This window comes from Oreochromis niloticus, linkage group LG4 (genome assembly GCF_001858045.2).
Source record: "Oreochromis niloticus isolate F11D_XX linkage group LG4, O_niloticus_UMD_NMBU, whole genome shotgun sequence".
NCBI classification, from domain to species: domain Eukaryota; kingdom Metazoa; phylum Chordata; class Actinopteri; order Cichliformes; family Cichlidae; genus Oreochromis; species Oreochromis niloticus.
The window spans coordinates 1,962,191-1,984,941 of record NC_031969.2 but is presented as its reverse complement, the minus strand read 5'-3'; the positions used below and the strand labels follow the sequence as shown (position 1 = coordinate 1,984,941).

Sequence of the window (22,751 nt, the reverse complement as noted above, 5' to 3'; positions counted from 1 at the left end):
TTACCCCATCGGTCAATCTCACATTTCACTCTACCCTCACTCATGAACAAGACCCAGAGATACTCTTAACTCCCAGACTTGGAGTGGTTACTCATCTGTGACCTGGAGGGGACACCCCACCCTTTTCTGGCTGAGAACTGTGGTCTCTGACGTGGAGACGTCCTGACACTTCACACTTAGCTACAAACCAAAAATAAAATGAGTCTGAGTTACTGCCGGCAATACTATGGTTGGGGACTGAATGGCCCATAACAACGGGCAAGAACTCCATACTTCTCAAGCACCTCCCCACAGGACGTAGTTAAATACCTTCTCCAAATCCACGATGGAAAACCACAATGTTCCTCATGAATCTGAGGTTCGACTAAAGGGGACCATCTCTCCTCTCCAGTATTCTGGCATAGACTTTTCTGGGGAGGCTGAGAACTGTGTGATCCTCCTATAGTTGGAGGACACCCTTGAAACCACCAGGGAAATAGGGAAACCCCCCCCTTCCCAGCATGCCAATTCAGAAGCACAGCCCCAGATCTCCCCACTGTCACTGCCAGAGCCCTACTCTGGCTGGCCTGCCAGTACCTCTCAGCTGGCTCTGGAGTCCCACAGGCTTCCTTCTTCTGCTTGATGGTTTTCTTCCTCTCTGGTGTCTGTGATCTGGTTCTGGGATTACTGCCCAGACTGGCATCAACAACCTTGCAGCCACAGGTCGTTGTGGTACCTTCAGCAATGGAGTTGTAGAACATGGTCCACTCGGAGGCAACATCCCCAGCCTCCCTCGGAATGGAATTGAAGCTAAAAGTCTCACTGACGGGGGCCTCTTCAACATGTTCCCACCGCACCCTCATTATACATTGGGGTACACCAGGTCTGTCCAACATCTTCTCCTACCATCTAAACCAAGTCACCACCAGGAGGTGATTAGTTGACAGACAGTTTTTGAAACTGTGGATCGGCGTGTCAGGGCCTCTACCTGACCACAAAGACACACTCACCGGAAAAAAAAAAAACCCCTAAGGAAATACACTGAGCAAGTAAATGTTAGGTAACTAAAAAAGGTGGACTCAGGGAGCCGAACACACAGAGGCCCGGGAGTTGCAGTGAAGTGGTGTTTATTTACAGATCCGGGGCGTGCTGGAAAAACTGGCAGCGAACTCGATCGATCTAAGGGAGGAGGACAGACCAGAGTTAAGGAGTGAATACAGAAACCGAGAGCGAAAACATTTGCTGAAATGAGAGTTGGAAAACTTACTTGGCACAAACTGAAATACGGGTGGTGGTTTCCCGTAACCGGAGGTGGAGGCAAGTAATGTGAAGATGGGGTGCGGCACAGGTGGGCGAGATAGAGCTCCGTTCTGACCAAGGAGGGAGACGATCTCCAGGGGCTCAGACAGGCGGACAGGCAGCATGGCAGGTTGGTGGAAAGGAAAACAGGCAAGGAAATGAATCATGAACAATGGGCCGGTCGTTGGCTCCAAGCTTGAGAGTTTACAAACACTTTACCACTCGTGGAAGTCACAATACTCCGACACCGGATGTCAGCCACGCAGCTCCTTAAACGCTCCTGCTGATGACGCCTGATGCACCGCTGGTGTGCCGGGATCCCACGAATCACCACCCCGCCGGACTGTGCCGAAAAAGGAAAACAAACACAAAACGCCATACATACACACCCCAGCTCCTAATAATAAAACACGAGGGCTAGAGGAACATGCACAGGAACTTAAACAGATGAACAGGACATGATGAGATAGTGACACAATATATACACAGGGTAGATAGATAGAAAGGGTATTTAGGGGAAGTGGAGATAGCTGTGGAGAACAAGACACGGGTGAACCAAGTCACAGCAGATGAGACGAGTGAAGCAAAACTAAGAGCAAAGTGCAAAGTACACATCAACAAAATAAAGAAGGACTTGTGAACACTGGGGGGTAATCCAGAAGACAGGTTTAGCTAACAATGCCGAATTTGTTGACCCTGAGATTTGGGAGAGTTAACTTTGACTCAGAGCTGTGAATGAATCTGCTTGCTGGCAGGTTTTCTTCAACAAACTGAGTTTCTCTCTAACTCCTCCTCTCCTGCTGCACCTGAACCAGCCAACTGGTACTTTAATTTCCTTTGTACTGCAGACTTAGGCAAGGCAAGGCAAGTTTATTTATATAGCACAATTCAACAGCAAGGTGATTCAAAGTGCTTTACAGAGACATTAAAAAACAAAAACAAATAAAAAGCATGATTTGAAAAAAAGAAAGGAACAGTAGATAAAATCAGTAGTTAAAATGTAAGTTTTGAAATTTAAGCTTAGAAGTAAAACAGTGTGGATTTGGTGCTTTATTCAAATGCAGCTGAGAATAGGTGAGTCTTCAACCTGGATTTAAATAAACTGAGTGTTTCAGCTGACCTGAGGCTTTCTGGGAGTTTGTTCCAGATATATGGAGCATAAAAGCTGAATGCAGCTTCTCCGTGTCTGGTTCTGACTCTGGGAACTGATAAAAAACCGGATCCAGATGAGCTGAGGGATCTGGAAGGTTCGTACTGGGTCAGGAGGTCACTGATGTATTTTGGTCCTAAACCATTCAGAGCTTTATAGACCAGCATCAGAACTTTAAAGTCTATCCTCTGACGGACAGGCAGCCAGTGTAAAGACCAGAGATGGGCAGTAACGCGTTACTTGTAACACGTTACTGTAATCCGATTACTTTTTTCAAGTAACGAGTAATGTAAGGGATTACTATTGCAAAAACGGTAATTAGATTACCGTTACTTTCCCGTAGGAACGCTGCGTTACTGCGTTACTAAAACCGTGAGTTTTTTCCGAGAATGTCTCATGACAGTGACGTAAGCGAGTGCGACGATCGTGACAACAGCTGTCTGCAGATCAACAATGGATAATATGTCGAGTGCGGGAGAGAGTATGAGCGTGCAGCGTTTAAAGCGTGGAAGTACTGACCTTACTTTGAGTTTGACACTAATGTGACAAAAACATTAGTGTCCGTTGTGCGTGGGAAGAAAACTTCTTTTTACAGCGAAAAAACCCCTAAACTTCCAAGCAAGCACCGAATGCGCTACGACTGTAATGGGAAATTCACAGAGAAACTCGCGGAGTCTTCAACTGACCGCTGCGGAACACCTGCACCAGGGTAAACCTCCGCCTAACCCACTCCTGCTATACAGGTGAAAATAGAGCAACTAGTCTTTGACTTTATTTATTTTCTGCTGTGTTTTACTTGCATCTATTTGAAAGAGTGAGTGTAAACAGAAAAAAATATTTTATTTTATGTGCTGGAATGTGCAGAAAATAGGTTTAAATGTTAAACAAATTTCTTCCAGTCAGAGAATGTTGCATATAATTAAATTTTTGCTTGATGCATAAAGTTAAAAGATTAAAACTAATAAAACAAGTTTTAAGAAGAGACTTTTCCCAGTGGCGTGTCTAGAAAATTTTTGTTGGGGGGGCCAGGTTGGGGCACAGATTTGGAGAAGGGTGGCAGATGTGATTGGCAGATAATGTTAAAAAAAAATTCTACCAACCGTTAACCATAATTCAATAACCCTGTAAACCTAATAACCAAACTCTTATTAGAATGAGATTTTAACCACTACGGTGCAAAGTTTTTAGATACTGTGTTGATAAAGTACAAGAGATACAATCAGTGCTTTGTCAGTGTTTATTCAGCATTCAAGGACAGCAATATTTGCATAGTATTTTTACTGACATATAGGGCACATATGTTTTGGGCAAAAACATTTTTGGATATTAAAATACAAACATTTTTAACATACAATTGGCAAATTAGCCAATGCAAAACTTTATCTGCCTATTAAAAAAAGAAGATAATCTTCTTACAAACTGGTGTTTGATTTTGAAACAGGAAAAAAGTGGGGAAACAACTGAAAAGACTAACATTTGAATAAAACCTGAAAGCAAGTAAATACTTTCTATGCTGCCTTATGGTAAACTTTGGTAATACTGATGTATAAAGAACAACACTGGCTGATGATGAAATACAGTCAGCTGGTATGGTGACACTGCCAGTATTAACATGCAGGGCTGGACTGGGACAAAAAATCGGGCATTTTGACCAGAGACCGGCCCACCAGGTATTAAAGCCATAAAGCCTTTGAATGAAAACAAACGCTGTTGTGACAGCGATGTACACTGTCTTGTTGGTATATGTATGATTTCTATACATTTTACGTCAGATAAAGACTTTCATACATTCAGATAATTATTTAATAAAAGCTAGATATTTTAAATGAGAATAAGAAAGAAAACTATTTCCTTGTCCCCCCCTCTCCCTGTTAATGCCCTACCTGGCCCCCTGGCAACACTTTGCTAGATCCGCCCCTGCACAGTTACCAGCTGTCAGCTACTTAGAAAAGGATCCTGGTGTTATTTGTCTCTCAGAAACAGTTCATAACTTCCCTTCAACTCATTCATGTCACCTAAAAGGTAAACCTGTTTCTCCATCACCTGTTCAGCTCTGATGATTCAGTAAGGACATCTCCTGGTTTCATCTGCATGTTTCCCTCTCACCAGATAACCAAACCGATATCATGACCAGCAGCTTTACAGCTGTGGCTCCAGCAAACATCAGCTGATACTAGAAATTAATATTAAATAAATTCTAACAACAGCTGATCAAGCTTAAACGTGCTGCTCTTGTTTAGCGCGACATCCGCTGGTTTCCTCTTTCTGGCACAAAGTGGGCGATAAACAAGAGAGAAAAGCCGATCAGCTGATCATTGATCAGTTTCATGATTGAAGTAGCAACAGGAGAGCGAGGGGGGAGAATGAGAGAAGAGGCAGCTGACAGCGTAAAGACAGAATAAATCCAGCTTTGTGTCTTTTTCCATTCTAGCTGAAGTACGGGACAAACTGCGTCTCTTCTCAGCTCAATACGAAACGCGCAATATTTTCTCTGAATGAGGGACCATTCCATTTTTGCCGTTGGCAACTCTACAAACTAACCTTATGAATAAAATAAAGTTCACTATCAGTAACATCACAGCACCCACCCAGCTGTATAGAAACTCCATCATGCTAGCTAGTACGCAGTACGAGTTATTGTAACTGATGGTAAAAAGTCAGCACAACGAAAATAAACTCCACCTAAACTTGGTTTATATCTGACCCAGATAGACTGCAGGTCATAACTTCTTACCTGAAGTTCAGTTCACCTGACACTCGGACCAGTGCTGCCTCGGGTCTCTGCTCCTCCTGCCTCCCCTCTCCCTCATCCACCTGCTGGCCTCTGTGGAAGCTCCGCCACAGCCACCACCAAATAACTGAGTTATTCTTACACATCGGCCAGCATCTGGCCAATCCACCACCTCCATAGCTGGACTGGCCATCTGCCCACCGGCAGATGGTAATTTTTCATTTTTATGGGCCGATGTTTTTTTGTTGTCTTTTTTCCGTAATGGTGTAAACAGTGAAAGGTGGCGGATTGGACAGATGCTGGCAGATGTGTAAAAATAACTCAATTGTTTGGTGGAGCGTTCACAGATTCAGTAAAATTAGCAAGTGGTGGAGGTCAGCAGGTGGATGAGGGAAAGGGGAGGCGGAGGAGCTCAGGTGAACTGAGCTTCAGGTAAGCAGTTATGACCTGCAGTCTATCTGGGTCAGATATAAACCAAGTTTAATTGTATTTTATTTTCGTTAGGCTGACTTTTTACCGTCAGTTACAATAAGTCGTACTGCGTACTAGCTAGCATGACAGAGTTTCTATACTACTCGGCGGGTGCTATGATGTGACTGGTGAACTCTATTTTATTCATAAGGTTAGTTAGTAGAGTTGCCAACCGTGCCATAAAAAACAGAATCCTCTGGTATTCAGAGAAAATTTTACGCGTTTCGTATTGAGCTGAAAATAAACGTGATTTGTCCCGTACTTCAGCTAGAATGAAAAAAAGGACACAAAGCTGGAGTTATTCTGCGTCTTTGCTGCACAGCTGCCTCTTCTCCTCTCATTCTCTCCCCCTCCCTCTCCTGTTTCTACTTCAATCACAAATCTGATCAATGATCAGCTGATTGGCGTTTCTGCCGCATGTCCCGTCTCTCTTTCTTGTTTATCCCACACTTTACGCCAGAAAGAGGAAACTAGCGGAGGTCGCGTTAAACAGCAGAAGCACGTTTAAGCTTGATCAGCTGTTGTTAGAATTCATTTAATATTACTTTCTAGTGTGTGAATGTGTGTATGAATGGGTGGATGACTGGATGTAGTGTAAAGCGCTTTGGGGTTCTAGGGACTAGTAAAAGCGCTGTACAAATACAGGCCATTTGCCATTTATCATTATCATCATAATGATTATTATTATCATTAATTTTAGGTTTCCACCATGTGTTGTAGATAGTTCAGGAGGTTAACTCGGCCAACTGTTTGGGTTTCGGCTAAGTACTGTTTAGAATACCAGAATAGGGAGGATGGTGTAGGTTTAAGTTTATTAGATTGATACATATGTACCAACAAGACAGTGTACATCACTGTGACAACAACGTTTGTTTTTATTCAAAGACTTTATGGTTTTTCCTATAATACCTGGTGGGCCGGTCGTTAGTCAAAATGCCAGTCCCAGTCCAGCCCTGACCACCTCTCATTGTTCAAGCCGTTACAAAAAAATAAATAAATAAGTCATCCGCCCACCGGGCAAATGCCCGGTATGCCCGATGGCCAGTCCAGCTAATCTTTCGCTGAAAAATTGTTTTCTGTGGTGCGTCTTTCGTGCTTGGCTCTCCTACCTTTGCTAACATGACGCTCATAGTGCAGAAACCGATGCTGCATTCACTTACACTTGGATATCTGAGCTTCACTGTGAAAACATAATCGTGCAATTTGATATTTCATTGAATTTTATTGCTTTAGCTTTCGGGGTGGCACCTGGGGTGGCCAGTCTGGTTGTGGGGGTGGCCGCTGGACACGCCACTGACTTTTCCATTTGATTACATTTTGTATGATGGATTATGCAGAAAAAGTAGAATTGGGCTGAAAGATCTATCGCTTTATCACCTATTCAGGTTGTAAATTGTGTTTTTAAAAAGTAACTAAGTAACTAAGTAATTAATTACTTTTGAAAATAAGCAATCAGTAAAGTAACGGGATTACTTTTGGGGGGAAGTAATCAGTAATTAGTAACTGATTACTTTTTTCAAGTAACTTGACCAACACTGGTAAAGTCCTCAGAGCTGGACTGATGTGGTCCACTTTTTTTGTCTTAGTGAGGACTCGGGCAGCAGAGTTCTGAATGAGCTGTAGTTGTCTGACTGATTTTTTAGGTAGACCTGTAAAGATGCTGTTACAGTAATCAAGCCTACTAAAGATGAATGCATGGACTAGTTTTCCAGGTCCTGTTGAGACATCAGATCTTTTATCCTTGAAATATTCTTGAGGTGATAGTAAGCTGACTTTGTTATTGTCTTAATGTGTTTTTCTAAGTTTAGGTCTGCGTCCATCACTACACCCAAATTTCTCACCTGGTTGGTGGTTTTTAGGTGTATAGATTGTATGCTACTGTATGCTACACACTGATCAATCAACTGTCTTATTATAAGCAGTCACACTGACAGAAAATGGAGATGATATGAATATGTGATTGAAGATGAGACAGAAATGATTTTAGAAGATTCTAACTCTGAGTTAAATGTATGTATGTAGACAGACAGTCTGTGCTCTAAAGATTTCATGTTAAAATGTGTTTGCAGATTCAGGACACATTTTGGAAGGTGTCTGAAATTAAGGTCTTGACATCGACAGCACAAAGACTGAGAGGGGACGATAGAGAGTGAGAGAAATGGAGAGAGCTGTATGAAGACAGCAAATAGAGAGAGATTATAAAGAAACAGGTATGTTTATAGTCAAAGTCAACAAACGAGGAAAGACAGTTATTCCAGACCATGAGTTTGCCACAGGGCCTGTTAGTTTGAATGACTAGAAAAAGTTTTCTCCTGTGAGTTGTTGCCTCTTCTTGGCTGTGTGTGAGCATGTAATGACTGACACTTTCCCTAGAATCACCAGTAGCTTGAAATATTCTTTAGATGACCAGTCATGGACTTCAGACTTGCCTTAACTGTCATCTGAGGATGATGAATGATAGTAATAAAACTCACTTTGTCAGTTTTATTCTAGATAACAGCAGCAGTGTAATCCAAAGATCATGCAATAAATTATCCTTTTATGAAGAACACAATGAAAATATAGAATATACAGTATAAAGTAGACTACAAAAACTGACTGGGTCAAATAAAAAACACATTTAAAAACATACTTCATAAAGCCCGCATCAGCAGATAAGCTTATCTGACAGCTGGCTTATCCCACTAAGGTAAACTCAGAAGAAAGGAAACAGAAAAAACAGACAAACAAGACTTTGTGCTACTGTGCATTTTTAAATCAAGGCCCTAGAGTCTGGACGAAGAGTGAAATCCATATCTTTGAAGTCCAGTGTGACAGAGTCCTATGTCATTTGCTCGTGTTGGTAGTGATTGGTTAGCACATCTGCTGACAGGATTTATGGAGATGCCAGCAGGACTTAGCACCTGCCCACGGTGCCAAAGGTATTTATGAATGTTCTGCCAACTCATCTGGCCTCAATCCCATCAAAGATCTGTGAGGTATTGTGAAGAGGAAGATGGGAAGCACAAACGTCAATATACAGACAACTCAAAGGCTGCTATCAAAGCAACATCAGCTTCAATAACACTCCCACAGTGCCACAAGTTCTTTGCCACACTGCAGTCATAAATGAACTGTTTTCAGTCCATGACAGTTTACCTTTTAAAATTCAGTTACTAAAGAAATCACTTTTCCACAATATTCTCTTTTCAGCTTTTTGGAGATCCATGCATGCATAAAACACATTTGTGGTTATTTATTTATACAGCAGCATGTTATATTTTCTGGATTGATTACCCAGTGTTCTGAGTTTTGTGGGTTCATGATTTATTTTGGGTTTGATATACATTCTAGTTCTATAGTGTTTCATCCTTTGAGTATAGTATTGTTTCTTAGCACTTGTGAGTTTTGTTATCCACGTTTCTAGTTTTGTGATCCCTATCGCCCCGGCCACGTCCCTGTTTTTCTGACCTGTCCGTGTTCTGTCTCCGTGGTTGTCTGCGTTCCGTGTCTGGTCTAGTTAGTACGTCTGTAGTCCGGGTGTGTTTCCATGTTCCTCTCTCTGTTTCATCTTTTTGTCTCCCCAGTTTGTCATGTCTTTTCATTTACCAGCTAATAAAGCTGCATTTGGGTCCACACTCTGCCAGTTACACACAACTATCACATGAAACAGCAAGCTGTAACTAGTGACAGTGTAAAATGTCATGTATTCTTCTGATGTTGTATTTCTGAATTTTTATATCTGGTAAGGAACAGAGTTTTTTTTAATCATGTCCTGATAACATGCTTAGAGGTGCACTGTCCTGTTTACATTTCTGTACACAAAGGTCTGGACTGGGACAAAAAAATAAATCAGCCGGTGCATTTTTTGTACAGCACACTGTGATTGGTCAGAACAGTGCAGATGGTCCAGTTCAGTATGTGGACATGATTGTGCATTTCCTCATACCAATGGTAAAGCTCTTGAGTACTACATCTTCTCATTTTTTTATTTATTTTTTATTTTGCTACTTTCATAAAATAGGAAGTAAAATAGTTAATCAGATAATCAAATTATTTTCTCTTTAAAAAAAGATGCTTTAGTAGGAATAATGCTCCTAATTTTACTACTTGGTGCTGGTGCAGCAGCCGACAGCTAACATTTTGGTTGCTGCATGTCTTTCTAGCTTCTAGTCAGCTTTTCCTTTTGGTTTCTCCATCTTTATCAACCACTTCTTCGACAGTAAACTCTGTCCTACAAGGTGCATGAGCACACAGTGAAGGTAGGGGAAGGGCTGGCTGTGTTTCAGTGTCAGTAATGAAAATAAGTGTTACAGGCATGGCCCCTTAAGGGTGAAGCCTGATGGGAAATGTATTCCGGGGAGTGAAGGGATGTGTGGGACTGCCCCCTTGTGGTGGTTGTGTGTGCGGAGCGAGGTAGAGGGGAAAAAGGGGGAAAATGACGAGTAGCCACAGAAGAAACAGAAAGAAAAGTATTAAAAGGAATATAACTCCCAGCAAGTCTACTTATTTTTCTCAGTACAGCCTTGAAGTTATTTAACCTTACGCAACTCTAGCTTCAGGATAACCATTCGAACTACCTGTTACCAGTGGGCAAGTCCGAGTAATGTCCAGGCACCTGGACTTCTTCAAGCTTGTTGACATGAACTTAAAGTCCAGTTGCCTTCTTTCTAAGCTGTTTCATTTTGGTTTTAGCTGACATTTTGGAACCAATCCAAATTAAAATTTCTCAGGGTGAATCAAGTTGACTTGAATCTAAAAAAAGTATTAGAAAATACTCAGAGTCACAGTTTGAAATATACTAATATAAAATGATCTGCAATCACTGACATCAGTGACGCATGAACAGTTATGCAATTTCTCTAATCAGAAACATAATCACGTTGGACTTCAGGCTTATGTTACGTGATTGCCCCGTTTGGAAGTGAAACGCACACCAATAGAATACTTTTTGAATATAAGGTCACAAATACAGAGGGCACTAAGACCTTTCAGTTGTTTTCAGTATAAATGACCCTCAGTTTGGAAAAAGAACGTAACTTTGAATTAAAGATTATTCCCTGTTTAGTCTTGACAGTTCATGTGGAACAAAGAAAAAGACATAAATGTAGAAAAATACCAAAGGAGGCAGAGCTAGTCCTGTATACCTGGAAGGATATTTAACATTTGACTGGTTTATTAAGCTAATTAGACGTTTTAACAGACCTACAGCGAACACCACAAACAGGACTGCTGCATAGACATGAAAAGTAATTCCAATGTGACATTAGAATTAGTGACAAACTACACATTGCACACCACAGGTGATAGACTGTAAAATCAATGTTCAGTGTAAGGAGTGTGGGGCAAAAATACCATAAGGGCAGCTTCAGTATTTCCTGGCATCAGTTTCCCAGGTCTGGAGGTTGATCACATTCTTCTAAAAGATATTCCCATTATTGGTGTTTTGATGATAGTAGTGGTTTAACCTTAAGTGACTGAAGTCCATATCATTTCATTCACATGGCTCCTGATTAAAATATCTATTGAGTCCTTGTGCTTCATATATGGAACATTGTCATCTTGCAATGAACTACTGCCATGAAGATCATTTTACTGTGGCGGGGTATTTGTGAGGGACAAATTTTACAGTGGAGGGACAAAGAAACTCAGGAGCCAGTAAGTGATGTGAAAACCAAGAGAGGAAATAAGGCAACGATGGGGTTTGGGAGAAAAACAGACTAAATACACTGTGACTTTGAGCACTTTCTGTCATAATCACACTACAGTAGGTGCATTTTGGGTTTCAGTATATTGTTCTAGGACATTTCTGTATTATTGTGAGGACTTTACCTTACAGTATAAAGTGCCTTTAAGCAACTGTGTTGTTGAATAGAACTGAATTTACTGAACATCAATGATCAATCAAGCCACCAACATTCTGTTCGGTGCTTTGTTGATGGTGAGCGGTAGTCGCCCTCGATAAATGTTTAAGAAGGACAACGCAACAATATGAGGTAAAATGAAAGGCAATTAACTCCTACTGATGTAGACATCTAGATACTCAACCAAGGCCTCATCAGGTACACCGTTTTGACAAATTCAACCAAACTGACATAGACAAAAACATTTCCTAATGATTTTTATTTTATTTAGTTTTGTAAGCACATGTTGTTGCTTTCTTTAGCTGTCATTTCTCCATTTAAAAAAAAAAATCAGTTTTTTTCCTAGTAAAGATGATTATTAGTAACATTATCACTGTAACATACTACAAGATTGGGTATTTGAATAGAAAACAATACATTATCAGTGAAGGCAAATTTTATCTGCATCTTTCCAAATGTCCTCTTTGTGGTAACAGAGTTCTGGGTGACAACATGTTTCCTTCAAATCCTTCTGTGTGAGTCTATTTTTCTTGGAGCAGGGTTGGCTTTGTCTGGGGTGTCCTATCAGATTTTAGGGCTGGACCTTGTCTTTCCACACCTCTGTATCACACATAAAAGTATTTCAGGTCAGGGCACCTCTTTCAAATAAGTCAAAGGATTTGTCACAGCTAAAAGAAAGGTGAGTTGTTCATTATTTATAACAAAAAACTGGCAAAAATAATGCTGATATTCATCAACCATCCTGAAATGTGAGTGGTTAAATCAAAACTAAAAATATCGGGTGTATCTTGGAACTGGTTGGCAGTTTTTCCACAGCAGGTTTACTTTTTTAATTATTCAAGTTTTACTTAAGTAGGGGGGAAAACGAATGATTAAAAAAACATCAGGATGTTCTCTTTGTCTTTTATGCTTCCACCAGTACCAACCACACAGTTTGTGGGTAGGTCAGTGCAACATGCATTATTAAATAAATAAGGACTATTTATCAAATATCTGCTGAACTAGAAAGCTGCTCCTACTGATTAAGAATCGAACAGGTTTGTAGTTATTATAGTTATCTATAAATGTCCTAAGCTTGTGGTACTGAGTTAATGGTATGCCGAATTTCTACAGAAGAAACAAACACGCGTGGGAAGAAGTCTTTCGGTCCTCTGATGCCGTGCTCCTATTTCTTTTATTTGCCTCAGTTTGTTGACCATATACATTATAACACGACTGTCTTATTCAGAAAACCAACACACACACACACACACACACACACCTCCAGCCCGACTGGTACAAACCTCCTCCCAACTGGAGTAAACCTGTTTGTGGCAGCCGCGCGCTTCGTGGGCTTGTAGCGCGCGCCAGGATGCGCTTAGCAGCGCTGTGTGATAAAAAGCGTGTGTGTCATATGAGGGAAGCTTTGTGTGAGAGGACGCGCAGGTCTACCATGTAAAAGCCATTCATATGAAGTGCTGTTGATGACATGCTAGATCTGCTGTTCCTTAACATCCGCTTAAACCAATAAACACTGACCGTGGGCTCGTGTGTCGTGGTGATTTATTTATGGCTGTGAATTTCAAATGTACCCTCCAACGCACCTCTCATCCACTAGGAATAATTAGCTCGGTCTACAGCGTCGTTTTTCACGGTACCGGGCGCGGCGCCGGTCTGCAGGCACAGCACGACGTTCTGTTTCGTCACTTATGTTGCACGAGGAACCTTGCGCGTTCATGAAGCCCAGACCTGCGCGCCCGCGTTTGAATACCGGCTTGAGCCGGTAAAGAGCTGCCAAAGCAGGCAGGAAATCATCCGCTGAAGACAAAAGATGCAGCTCCCTGAGACTGGACGCCTTTGTGTCTAAGCCGTACCACTTTCATTCTAAACATATTGTTTGCAATACGTAGATATTACAGTCTGAGACAGGCTCCGTCCACTATTCGTCCAGATAGCCCTGAACCGCACACATCCATTAGAATGATCATGAGATAGGAGAACTGTGTTCCATCAGACGGCTGGCTGTCCTCCCTAACTGCTCTGCTCTGGAGGTAAGTTTGTCCGTCCGGCTGTAGGATGCTGTCGAGCCTCTGAGAGGTGGAGTACAGCGGTAGCACCTATGGTTCTTTAATATTAGAATTATAAAGGTTTATTATCTGAACTATACTTTACTGACGTATTTATTGTTTTATCATACGCGCACAGAAATCACTTCAACACTCAAATGAAGCGACATTTTTAGAAACATTTCACAGTTAATAGCAGCAGAGAGCCAAGAAATAACTTCTGCGCTATCTGTTTTAGTGGGTAAGAAAGCCCACGGACGCGATATATTGACATCATCCTTCCTCTGCACTGCGGATATGTCCAACACAGGCAGCCCTAACTCATACGTCAGTATGTAGGCTGTATTTTTTTTCATACTCACCATTGGAGTGTGTAACATTTTACTTTTAAAGTTGGCAGAGGCAGCTTTCATTATTTTACTGTCCATATTTAGTGTGTGTCTAATAATCACTAATACTTGTTTAAGGTCGGAACCATCCTGTCATTCTTGGTGTTCTGATTATTTTACTAATGATTCAAAGATGGTGAGAAATTCTGATCACGCTCCCACAGTCCACAGTGCTACCATATCATCACAACACTTTATTAATCCCTAAGGAAATGATGTGGGTTACACACAGTAACAAGTTAAACTATTTAAACAAACAATATGTTACATTGTTGTAAGTTTCCAACAGATCTGTGACGTGTATGTACCTCAGTGTTGTACTTAAGCATAGTAGTGTTGAACTAGAATCATTTTCTAAGCTGCCGTTTTTCTTCTTAGGACATTAAGTGTGACTTTTTTCTTTTTAAATCTGACATTACAGAAAAAATAATAATGCCTGAAAATCAGTGTTGCTACCGATCATTGATCTGAGGGCCCAATACAAATAATAATCAACCACTCGTCTGAATTTTTAGAAAACTTTTTAGTTTTGTTTTCCATAAAAACCAGTGGAGTTATGTAGACTTACTGGAAACGGTTCAGATATAATGAATCATAATTCATTTTTGCTTTGTATATTTCAGGCTGTGGAAAAGAATATTAATAAATAATATTTTTACATCAGTTTTGGAAAAGGCGTTGAGAGTTAGGATTTTCAGGCTCATCTAAGGGTAAATTTCATGACTGACATATTTGTTTGTTTGTTTTTTACATTGTTAAATGTGTTGCAGTATAGTTGTTCTCAAAACTGGAAAGCTTCGTGTTTTTAAGGAAAAGTTGATTACTTTAAATCAATGTTTTTTTGCTTGAAGACTTTCAAGTTAAGGAATAAATGCAGATAGTTACTACATCGAGTAGTGTAGACTGGAGTTGCAATTTATATGCAAGGACTTAAATATATTCACACTGTTAAACAGAACCAAACATTGTTAAATTGGCAGTTAATTAGAGATAACTATATTTTTAATACCCGTGAACCAAAATATCTGTGGTTGTATAAGAGAATGGTGTATTAAATTTGTGTCATTAAAAATAAGTCTTATTAGTTAAAAACGTTTATTTTAACTTTTTTGTTCAATTTGCAACCAGATGCCAGCTTTGGATACTAATATGAATATACTGTGATAATATTTCTGTCTAGCTCTAGAGAGTCCATGTGTGCGGTTGGTATTAGGCGAGACTGCCTCTCAAAGGACTGTTACCGCAGTTTAGTAATGACCTCATTACTAAATGAAGTAGTGGGTGTGTGAGAGGCACATTTAAAAGTTGGAAATCTGCCTTTGTTCTTCCTGTATGACGCAAGACGGCACTTGTGATTTCAGTGTGATTTTGTTATATGTGCATCAAAGTTGCACAAAGCAGATGAGTGAAAACCGGGTACAGTAAGATTGGTTGGATTTGTGTGTAGTGGGCAATTAAATTTGTTAACTCTTATTCTCTTTGTGTAGTACATCTGACAAAGAAAGTGGTTTGAGCCATCTGAGGTATACAGAGTGGGCTTATGTTAAATGGACTAGTTGTCATATAGTGCTTTAATATTTACCTTACGGTCAAAGTATTGGTTCTTCTTTATTAACCAGTGCCATTTCTGTTAAATGTGCCTGACTTGGTGCTCAGCAGCAAAGGGCTGTTTTTATTTAAAACATCTCTGCTTCTGCTGCCAAGTGGCCCAAAATCAGCAAATTCACCTTTGACCTCCAATTATCACTGTTTTTTCCATCTTGTCCTCCAGGTGACTTGATTTAGCAATGAAGATACCCAATGTCCAAAGTTGTCTGGGTCCAAACATTTACCCAGAGGTGCCCGATGGTGGCTGGGGCTGGGCTGTGGCTCTGGCTTTTTTCCTAGTGGAGGTCTGCACCTATGGGGTCATCAAGAGCCTGGGTGTCTTCCTCCAGGATCTGATGGAAGAGTTTGGGGAGAGCAACAGCCGTGTGTCGTGGGTCATTTCCATCTGTGTCTTCGTTTTCGCCTTCTCTGGTCAGTCTCTTCTCCTGTACTCTTTAAGTTTTTAAGACACTTGAATTGAATGTAAGACAAAGCCAGAAGGTAATGTCAGTGCCCATTTCCTAACCTTCCTATTTCTTAAACCTTTACAAAGCGTGTCCCAGCAACCACAGGGCAAGAGGCGGGGCACACCCTGGACAGGTTGCCAGCCTGTTGCAGAACTAATGAATGCTTTAATACTATTATACAAATAATATCTAGATAGACTGGAAAAATGGCCCTTGTGTTGTTCAGATTATAGAAGAAGGAGATATGGACTACATATCAGGAAGGATCAATTCTTGGCCCCCTCCTGGTATTAGACTTTGCCTATGATGTGTATCACATTGTCATCAAATAAGTTTGTATGTGTGAACACTAACATTTTTGACACTGAGGAAAGTTTGTGTTCAAGCATTTGGGTGGTCTGTTTGGATATGTTTGTTAATTAAGAGTCTGGTTGACGTCTCAGATGTAGAGCTAATCAGCTAGTTATGACCATACTTTAGCCTTATCACAATGACACAATAGCCAAAGTCTGACTGTATTTAAATTTAAATTTAAAATAAATTCCTGTTGTACCTTTCATCCTCAGCTCCTCTGTCGACAATGCTGAGCAACCGCTTTGGCTATCGACCGGTGGTCATGATGGGCGGCTTCCTTATTAGCCTCGGAACTATCACCTCTGCCTTTACCAGCTCCGTCACTGAGATGTACATTACCACTGGGATTGTAGCAGGTACTGAAAAGACACAAGCTTTTCCACACCTCTCTGTGTATCTGTGCCTGTTTTTGTCATCATAGTGTGCCGTTTACAGAGCTTTACTTTTGCAGATGTGTTTGTCTTATTTAACACCCTGGCTTTGACTTGATCTAAAGGGACTCCTAGCAGTGTGAGCAACAAAATCTGCTACAATGTATTTCTTCCACAACTGTCCAATGAGTGAGAGGTGAACGGCCTCTCCCAAACACCATCCAGTCAGGTCTCCTCTGATATCTTAGCTGTTCAGGACTGACAGAGCAGAACAGGAAAAGAACGAGTAAAATAGTTCCCAAAACACAAATTTTACTTTGGGATCAGGTGTAATGAAACTGAAGCAGCTGAAGACAAAGCAGTAAATTGACTTAACCAAAGTAAAAGATTGAATGACGAACCAATTGGTGGAGTGAATTGTCATCAAGGCACATTAACTTGCTTTTTTCTTGGACAGAAAGCACTGCTAGCTCTCCCACCATAATCACCATGTCGGCCTGTGAAGTGGACTACAGCTAACTTGGCAACTCCTTCTCTCTCCCCCGTCTCTCTCTTTTTTTTGTCTTTACATGCCTTTTGTCTTTCAGCAGCAGCTGTAGCAAACCCGAGTCATCACAAGCAGCCTACCATCTTTGAACAAAGGAGTGACCTGACACCTTGAATCTTTGACCCACCCCCCCTAGCAGTGTTCTACCATGCGGGCCAGTGGCTGTCATGTCCCCTTTTTCTCTTCTCCTTTTTTTACAGGCCTTGGCTACTGCCTCAGCTTCCTCCCCACTATCACCATCCTAGCCCAGTACTTTTCCAGACGGCGAGCGCTCGTCACCTCGATGGCTTCTTCAGGAGAATCTGTTGCTATGTTTGTATTTGCCCCAGGTAAGTGATCAAAGAGCATTTACATCAGAAATGGCTTGTGACCTATAACCTCATTGTTCTTCTCCTCGTACCTCCCATTTTTCCACAGCCTTCACTACACTCAAGGAACATATTGGCTGGCGCTTCTGTCTAGTTATTCTAGGTATAATTCAAGCATCTGTGATTGGCGGTGGGGTTCTGCTTCGTCCAATCGTCATCGAGCCAGAACCTTTAAAGAAAAATGATGACGAGATGCTCTCCATGAAAGAGATGGAGGCTGTTTACGAGCTGGAAAATGAACAAACCAGAACCTCCATCAGTTCGGACATCTCCCAAGGTTCACAGGACTCTGGTGTCACCTCCCTGTCTGCCTCAAATGTAGACCTGAGAAATGCAGAAGGAGAAACCAAAGCTCTGATGGAGTGGAAGGACAAAGTGCCGGACAAAGACGGTGAGGACATATCACTGTCCATGCCTTCTGTTCAAGTCAGTGAGGACAAGGGGGAACTGGCAGAGATAGATGGGGGCCCTGTAAGGTCCACCGGTTCCAAACTTCTGGACTTCTCTGTCCTTAAAGACCCTGGCTTCATCTGTTACTCCCTTTTTGGTCTATTCGCCACTCTTGGCTTCTTTGCGCCACAGCTCTACATCATTGAACTGAGCAAAAGCAGGGGTGTGGAATCCACCATGGCCTCCTATATGCTGTCTGTGATGGCTGTGGCTGATATCCTCGGCCGCTTGTTCATCGGAGTGGTGCTAAACAAAGTCCGATTCAGAAAGACCTTGGTGTTGTTAGGGTGTGTGGTTCTGATGAGCTTAGTTCTGGTGGCCTTCACGATAGTGTGGGAATTCTGGGGTTTGGCAATCTGCTCCGGCTTCTTTGGCTTCATCATGGGCACTGTGGCCTCCACGCACATTCCCATGTTGGCTGAAGAGGATGTCGTGGGCATCGAGAAGATGCCATCATCTGTGGGAGTGTATGTTTTCATTCAGAGCTTTGCTGGACTTGCTGGACCACCGCTGGGAGGTATGAGCGCCTACTTCTTCGGTTTGATTTAACGCATCTCTGGGTATAAAGTCTTAACAGCTGTCTCATTTTTTCCCCAGGTATGCTGGTGGACATCACTGACAACTATGGTGCTGCTTTCTACTCCTGTGCAGCAGGCACAGGTCTTAGTGCCATCTGTCTGGCTCTGGTTGGCCCTGCCAAGTCTAAAGCGTGCCAAAGAGTGAGCAGAGTCCAAGAGAATGCAGAAGAGGTGAAAATATCTCAGAATAGTGACCAGTCTGACTTTTTGGAGGTGGACTTGGCCCCAGAAGACAGTCCAGTTGGACAGGGTGAGGATCAGGACAGCTGTGTTATTTGAGCCCAACCACAGCGTGGCATCACAAGGGACAGAAGTATCAACCAAACAAGTGCAGATGTACTGCAGGAGGCATCATTGCCACAAACACCAGTCACTGCTGGAAAATCTCAGGTGTCACATTTCCACTTTTCAGCAAACTTGAAATTCACTTCTTCCAGTGAAGAAAACAATCTTATATGAGACCAATGAAACATCCGTGATGAGCACATGGCCACACTTTTCTGTCTGTTTAGGGTAAAACCTTGCTTTCACAATGTGTGAGTTATATAGAGAACTGCTATCATGATGTAACTCCGGGTTTAGCCTCTGTTCTGTGAGCTTTAGCAACTCAATGCAACCATTCAGCAACATTTCATGAAAAGATAGCGCATCGACTCTTAACACTTCAAGAAAGCTTGAGGTTGATCATTTTGTGAATATAGTAAAAACTACAGGTTCCGTTTGGTAAAACCAGCCTGGGTACATCTTTATAGCTGTGTCCCAAAACTGAGGTCGCATCCTTCAGAGGCCACATTTGAAGGCTGATTATGTCACAGCGACGTGACGAAGGCTGTCCAAATTCGAAGGCTGCTCCAAATGCAGCCGAAAAATGCGTCCTTCATTTCCCCGGATTTGAAGGGTGTATCCTTCGTGGCCCAACCTATCCCAGAATTCATAGCACGGCCCAGCCAATTCCAGTTTCCAACAATGGCGGCTACTAAGTTTTAATATTACTCTTATTAATCTTTCTGGGTCACAAAATAAACTTTTATGATATTTTCAGGCGAGAATGTAGCTGTGTAAACTTCAATATCTGCTCGGTTCATCAAGACATCACATATGTGCAAAAGTGCTCTGACGTTTTCTGAGACGTCTGTTACCCACCAGCTCGATAGCTGACCGGGAGGTCAAGGCTCACTCGCTACTCAAGTTAAACATGATATATAAGTCACTTAGATGCTTTTTTCAGTGTTTTATTTGTTCCTGAGTAAATCACTTTGGTTGAGATCAAAGTTATAGTTTTCACACAGCTGAATAAACGTCAAACAGAAAACTGATTAAACAGAAGTGTGAGACGGTCGAGAGTTTACTCCAGTGTCCTGTTATATTTTAGATAGCAAGGAGCAGACGGCCGAGTTTATTAAACTCCACCGAGACAGCCGTGACGCAGATCTGAAGGCTAGACCGTCCAATTTCACAGCCTCGCCTTCTTGGTCTTTGGAGGACCCGGCCCACGTAGACGGCGAAGCCCGGGTCCTTTGAAGGATGCAGCCTAGGAATTGGGACACAGCTTATATCATTGGTTTTGTCTGTGTTTCAAAAACTCACTGGATTAGCTTACATTTAATAATTACTACTAAAACATTTTTTCCAAGCCACATGACCAGTGGTTCTTCCAAAGCATGCTTAGAAGTGTTTGGAACCAGACCAAACGTTCTCCTTCTTACTTGAGCTCTGTATTGAGGCCCCAGTAGACCTGCCGCAGTGGTTGCTTCACTCGCAGCCTTGTCTCACAGTCAGTTGTATTTCAAAACCAGAAGCCAAGACTTTATCGAGTGTTTTATTGTAAAGTTTTTTCCACAATTGTTTTTGGCTAACTGTTCCAACATTTCAGCTTCTGTACTGGAATATGATTCAAATGGTGGTACAAAGCGACCCGATCCCAGCTGCAACAGGCGCAGTGCAATGCACAAAGTTACAAAAAGGAAGAGGTGCACGGCTGGCCAAAGCGCTGCAAGGATTCTGTCGCGTGACACGTGATGTCATAATTGGTGTGTGACACAGCGAGGATAATGGGGCCATTAGTTTCTGCTAACGTTGGCTCGATGTGCCTCTGTCTCAGGAAAGGAGCTGCGTTGTTAACTTTCCCATGTTCACACAAACTGTTGTCATTCCTGCTGAGCACAGGTTTTTCACCCATTCTTGATGCCCACATGATAGGGTCACTTCAGAAAAGTTGGAACTTGCTCCTCGTGGCTTTAAACATCACTGATGTGTCTGTATGAAGGACGATTTCCACTGCTGCTAAAGTGGACCAGAAAAGCAGTTCTGCAGTCTAAACACAACGCCTGGCTCCTCTCTGATGGTTTTACGCACATTCATTTAACTTATTTGTTTTGACTGATTTCTCATGTGATGTTATCCATAGCAACACTGCAAGTACAGCAGCAGTGTTCACTGATATGTTGGCTGAACTGAAGCACCAGCTGGTCTGTGCATCTGGAGCCTTGAATGATGGAAAAACCGCAGATTGTGGGATTAAGTTATAACGAGAATCAGCACCACTTCACATCCCTAATTGTGCTTTGTGTAAACATGTTGTCCTTATATTGATTATCATGATATGATCCTATTGATGTACTGTAGAATTACCTTGTACACATGAGGCCAGTGGTGATACAGCAGAAGTGAAGGTTTACAGTGTTTTTTGTTGTTGTTTGTTTGTGGCCAGTGTCATGGTTGATGAAATGCAAAGTGCACAGTGTATAATGGTCTTCTATGTATGCAAAGCTGTGACAGACAGATTTGATTGGAGAGAGACGTTCGTTGAAGCGCCCCTCCCTTCCTTCTGCAGGCTCACATTGTCTCTACACCCATCACAGCCTGACTTGAATACTTTAATCACTGTATCCTTTTTATTTAAAGTGTTTCGGATGTTGATTAAATCTGTTTGTTTTTTACCTTTCTTCTTTTTAGGTCTTTTTTTTAATCTGAGTACAAAGCAGGGTCCTGCTTGTTCAGTGCTGTAACGCTCTTATGATATATTTTTCAAATAAAACCCTGAAATATGTTAATTATCTTTATTGTGTTTTTCAGTGATCAAAAAGAACAATTAACAGAAACTGATAGTTAGATCATAACACAGGAAAACAGCACAAACAATTACACGTCACTTCCAGGTTCATATTTTCTTCCTCATTCATCGACTGCCTTTTTTTTGGCCACTTCCTCATCAGAGAAGTTCATACTCTTGATAAAGTCCATAAATGTCTCCATGTACATTTAAGAGTTTTTTTGCTCACCCTTCTAAACAGAAGTAATTTTTCTAACGCTGAGTTGGAGATAACAATAAACAAGTTTGGATTTGGTCTAAGGAGCTTGGAAAGAAAAGCGTCTGGACTTCTTTAAGTTGCTTGAAGACGTTTCACCTCTCAGCCCAGAAGCTTCTTCAGTTCTTGGGTCAAATGGTGGAGAGTCCCAGATTTAAACCCAGTGCCAAGGTGTGAAAATGGGTGTAGGTCACAGTCAGCCAAGGTTGTGACCTACATTAGGGGGTCCATTGTCCCTCTCGGTGGGTTACTCCCACAGAGTTTGAATCTGGGACTCTCCACCATTTGACCCGAGAACTGAAGAATCTTCTCGGGTCACGCTTTTCTTTCCAAGCTCCTTAGACTACAATGACCTGGATGACTGAGAACCTTCACAGACAGGTTTAGATTTGCATCTTAGCTTTGCTTATCTGTTGTCCCTGGTGTGTATTTAAGTCTCTGAGGGATTGCAACAAGTGATGGAATAAAACAGTGTTGTGTATCCTGTCCGATCAGTTCCTCATGCTCTAGTACCTCCTTAGTTTACGCTCAGCAGTAAAGCTGCCCTGAGTTTAATTCTGTCCCACATTTCGTAGAGGTAAGCTTACATTCCTGGGGCATCAGATTTCAGCTAATGATACAGTTCTGTCTCCCAAACACACTGAAGCTAAACAGTGCATAGCAAAACCACTTACCAACAAACACCTTGTGTCATTGTTGGAAATGTGCTTCTACTGTTGCGCCGCACCATCCATCCATCAGGAGGGATGCTGGCTATAGGATCATCTACCCATGAAGATAAGTGTTCTTGTTCTTGCATGATTTGTGTTACTAA

The 22,751-nt window shown here is 41.8% G+C and overlaps 1 protein-coding gene across 3 annotated transcripts; it reads left to right on the top strand.

The window, feature by feature from the left end:
- The first annotated feature begins 13,245 nt into the window (after positions 1–13,245).
- On the top strand, positions 13,246–19,478 carry slc16a6b (solute carrier family 16 member 6b). 3 transcript variants are annotated; one of them, XM_003456881.4, is made up of 6 exons: positions 13,246–13,503; positions 15,679–15,926; positions 16,528–16,671; positions 17,434–17,562; positions 17,651–18,568; positions 18,649–19,478. In XM_003456881.4, exons 2-6 carry the CDS (start codon positions 15,695–15,697, stop codon positions 18,906–18,908), a joined length of 1,683 nt encoding a protein of 560 aa, XP_003456929.1. In that variant the 5' UTR covers positions 13,246–13,503; positions 15,679–15,694; the 3' UTR covers positions 18,909–19,478. The 3 variants fall into 3 exon arrangements, with proteins under 3 accessions (XP_003456929.1, XP_005461671.1, XP_005461672.1); XM_005461614.3 differs by lacking the exons at positions 13,246–13,503; positions 15,679–15,926 and having other exon boundaries at positions 16,534–16,671; positions 17,274–17,562; XM_005461615.3 differs by lacking the exons at positions 13,246–13,503; positions 15,679–15,926 and having other exon boundaries at positions 16,536–16,671; positions 17,277–17,562.
- The last annotated feature ends 3,273 nt before the right edge of the window (positions 19,479–22,751 follow it).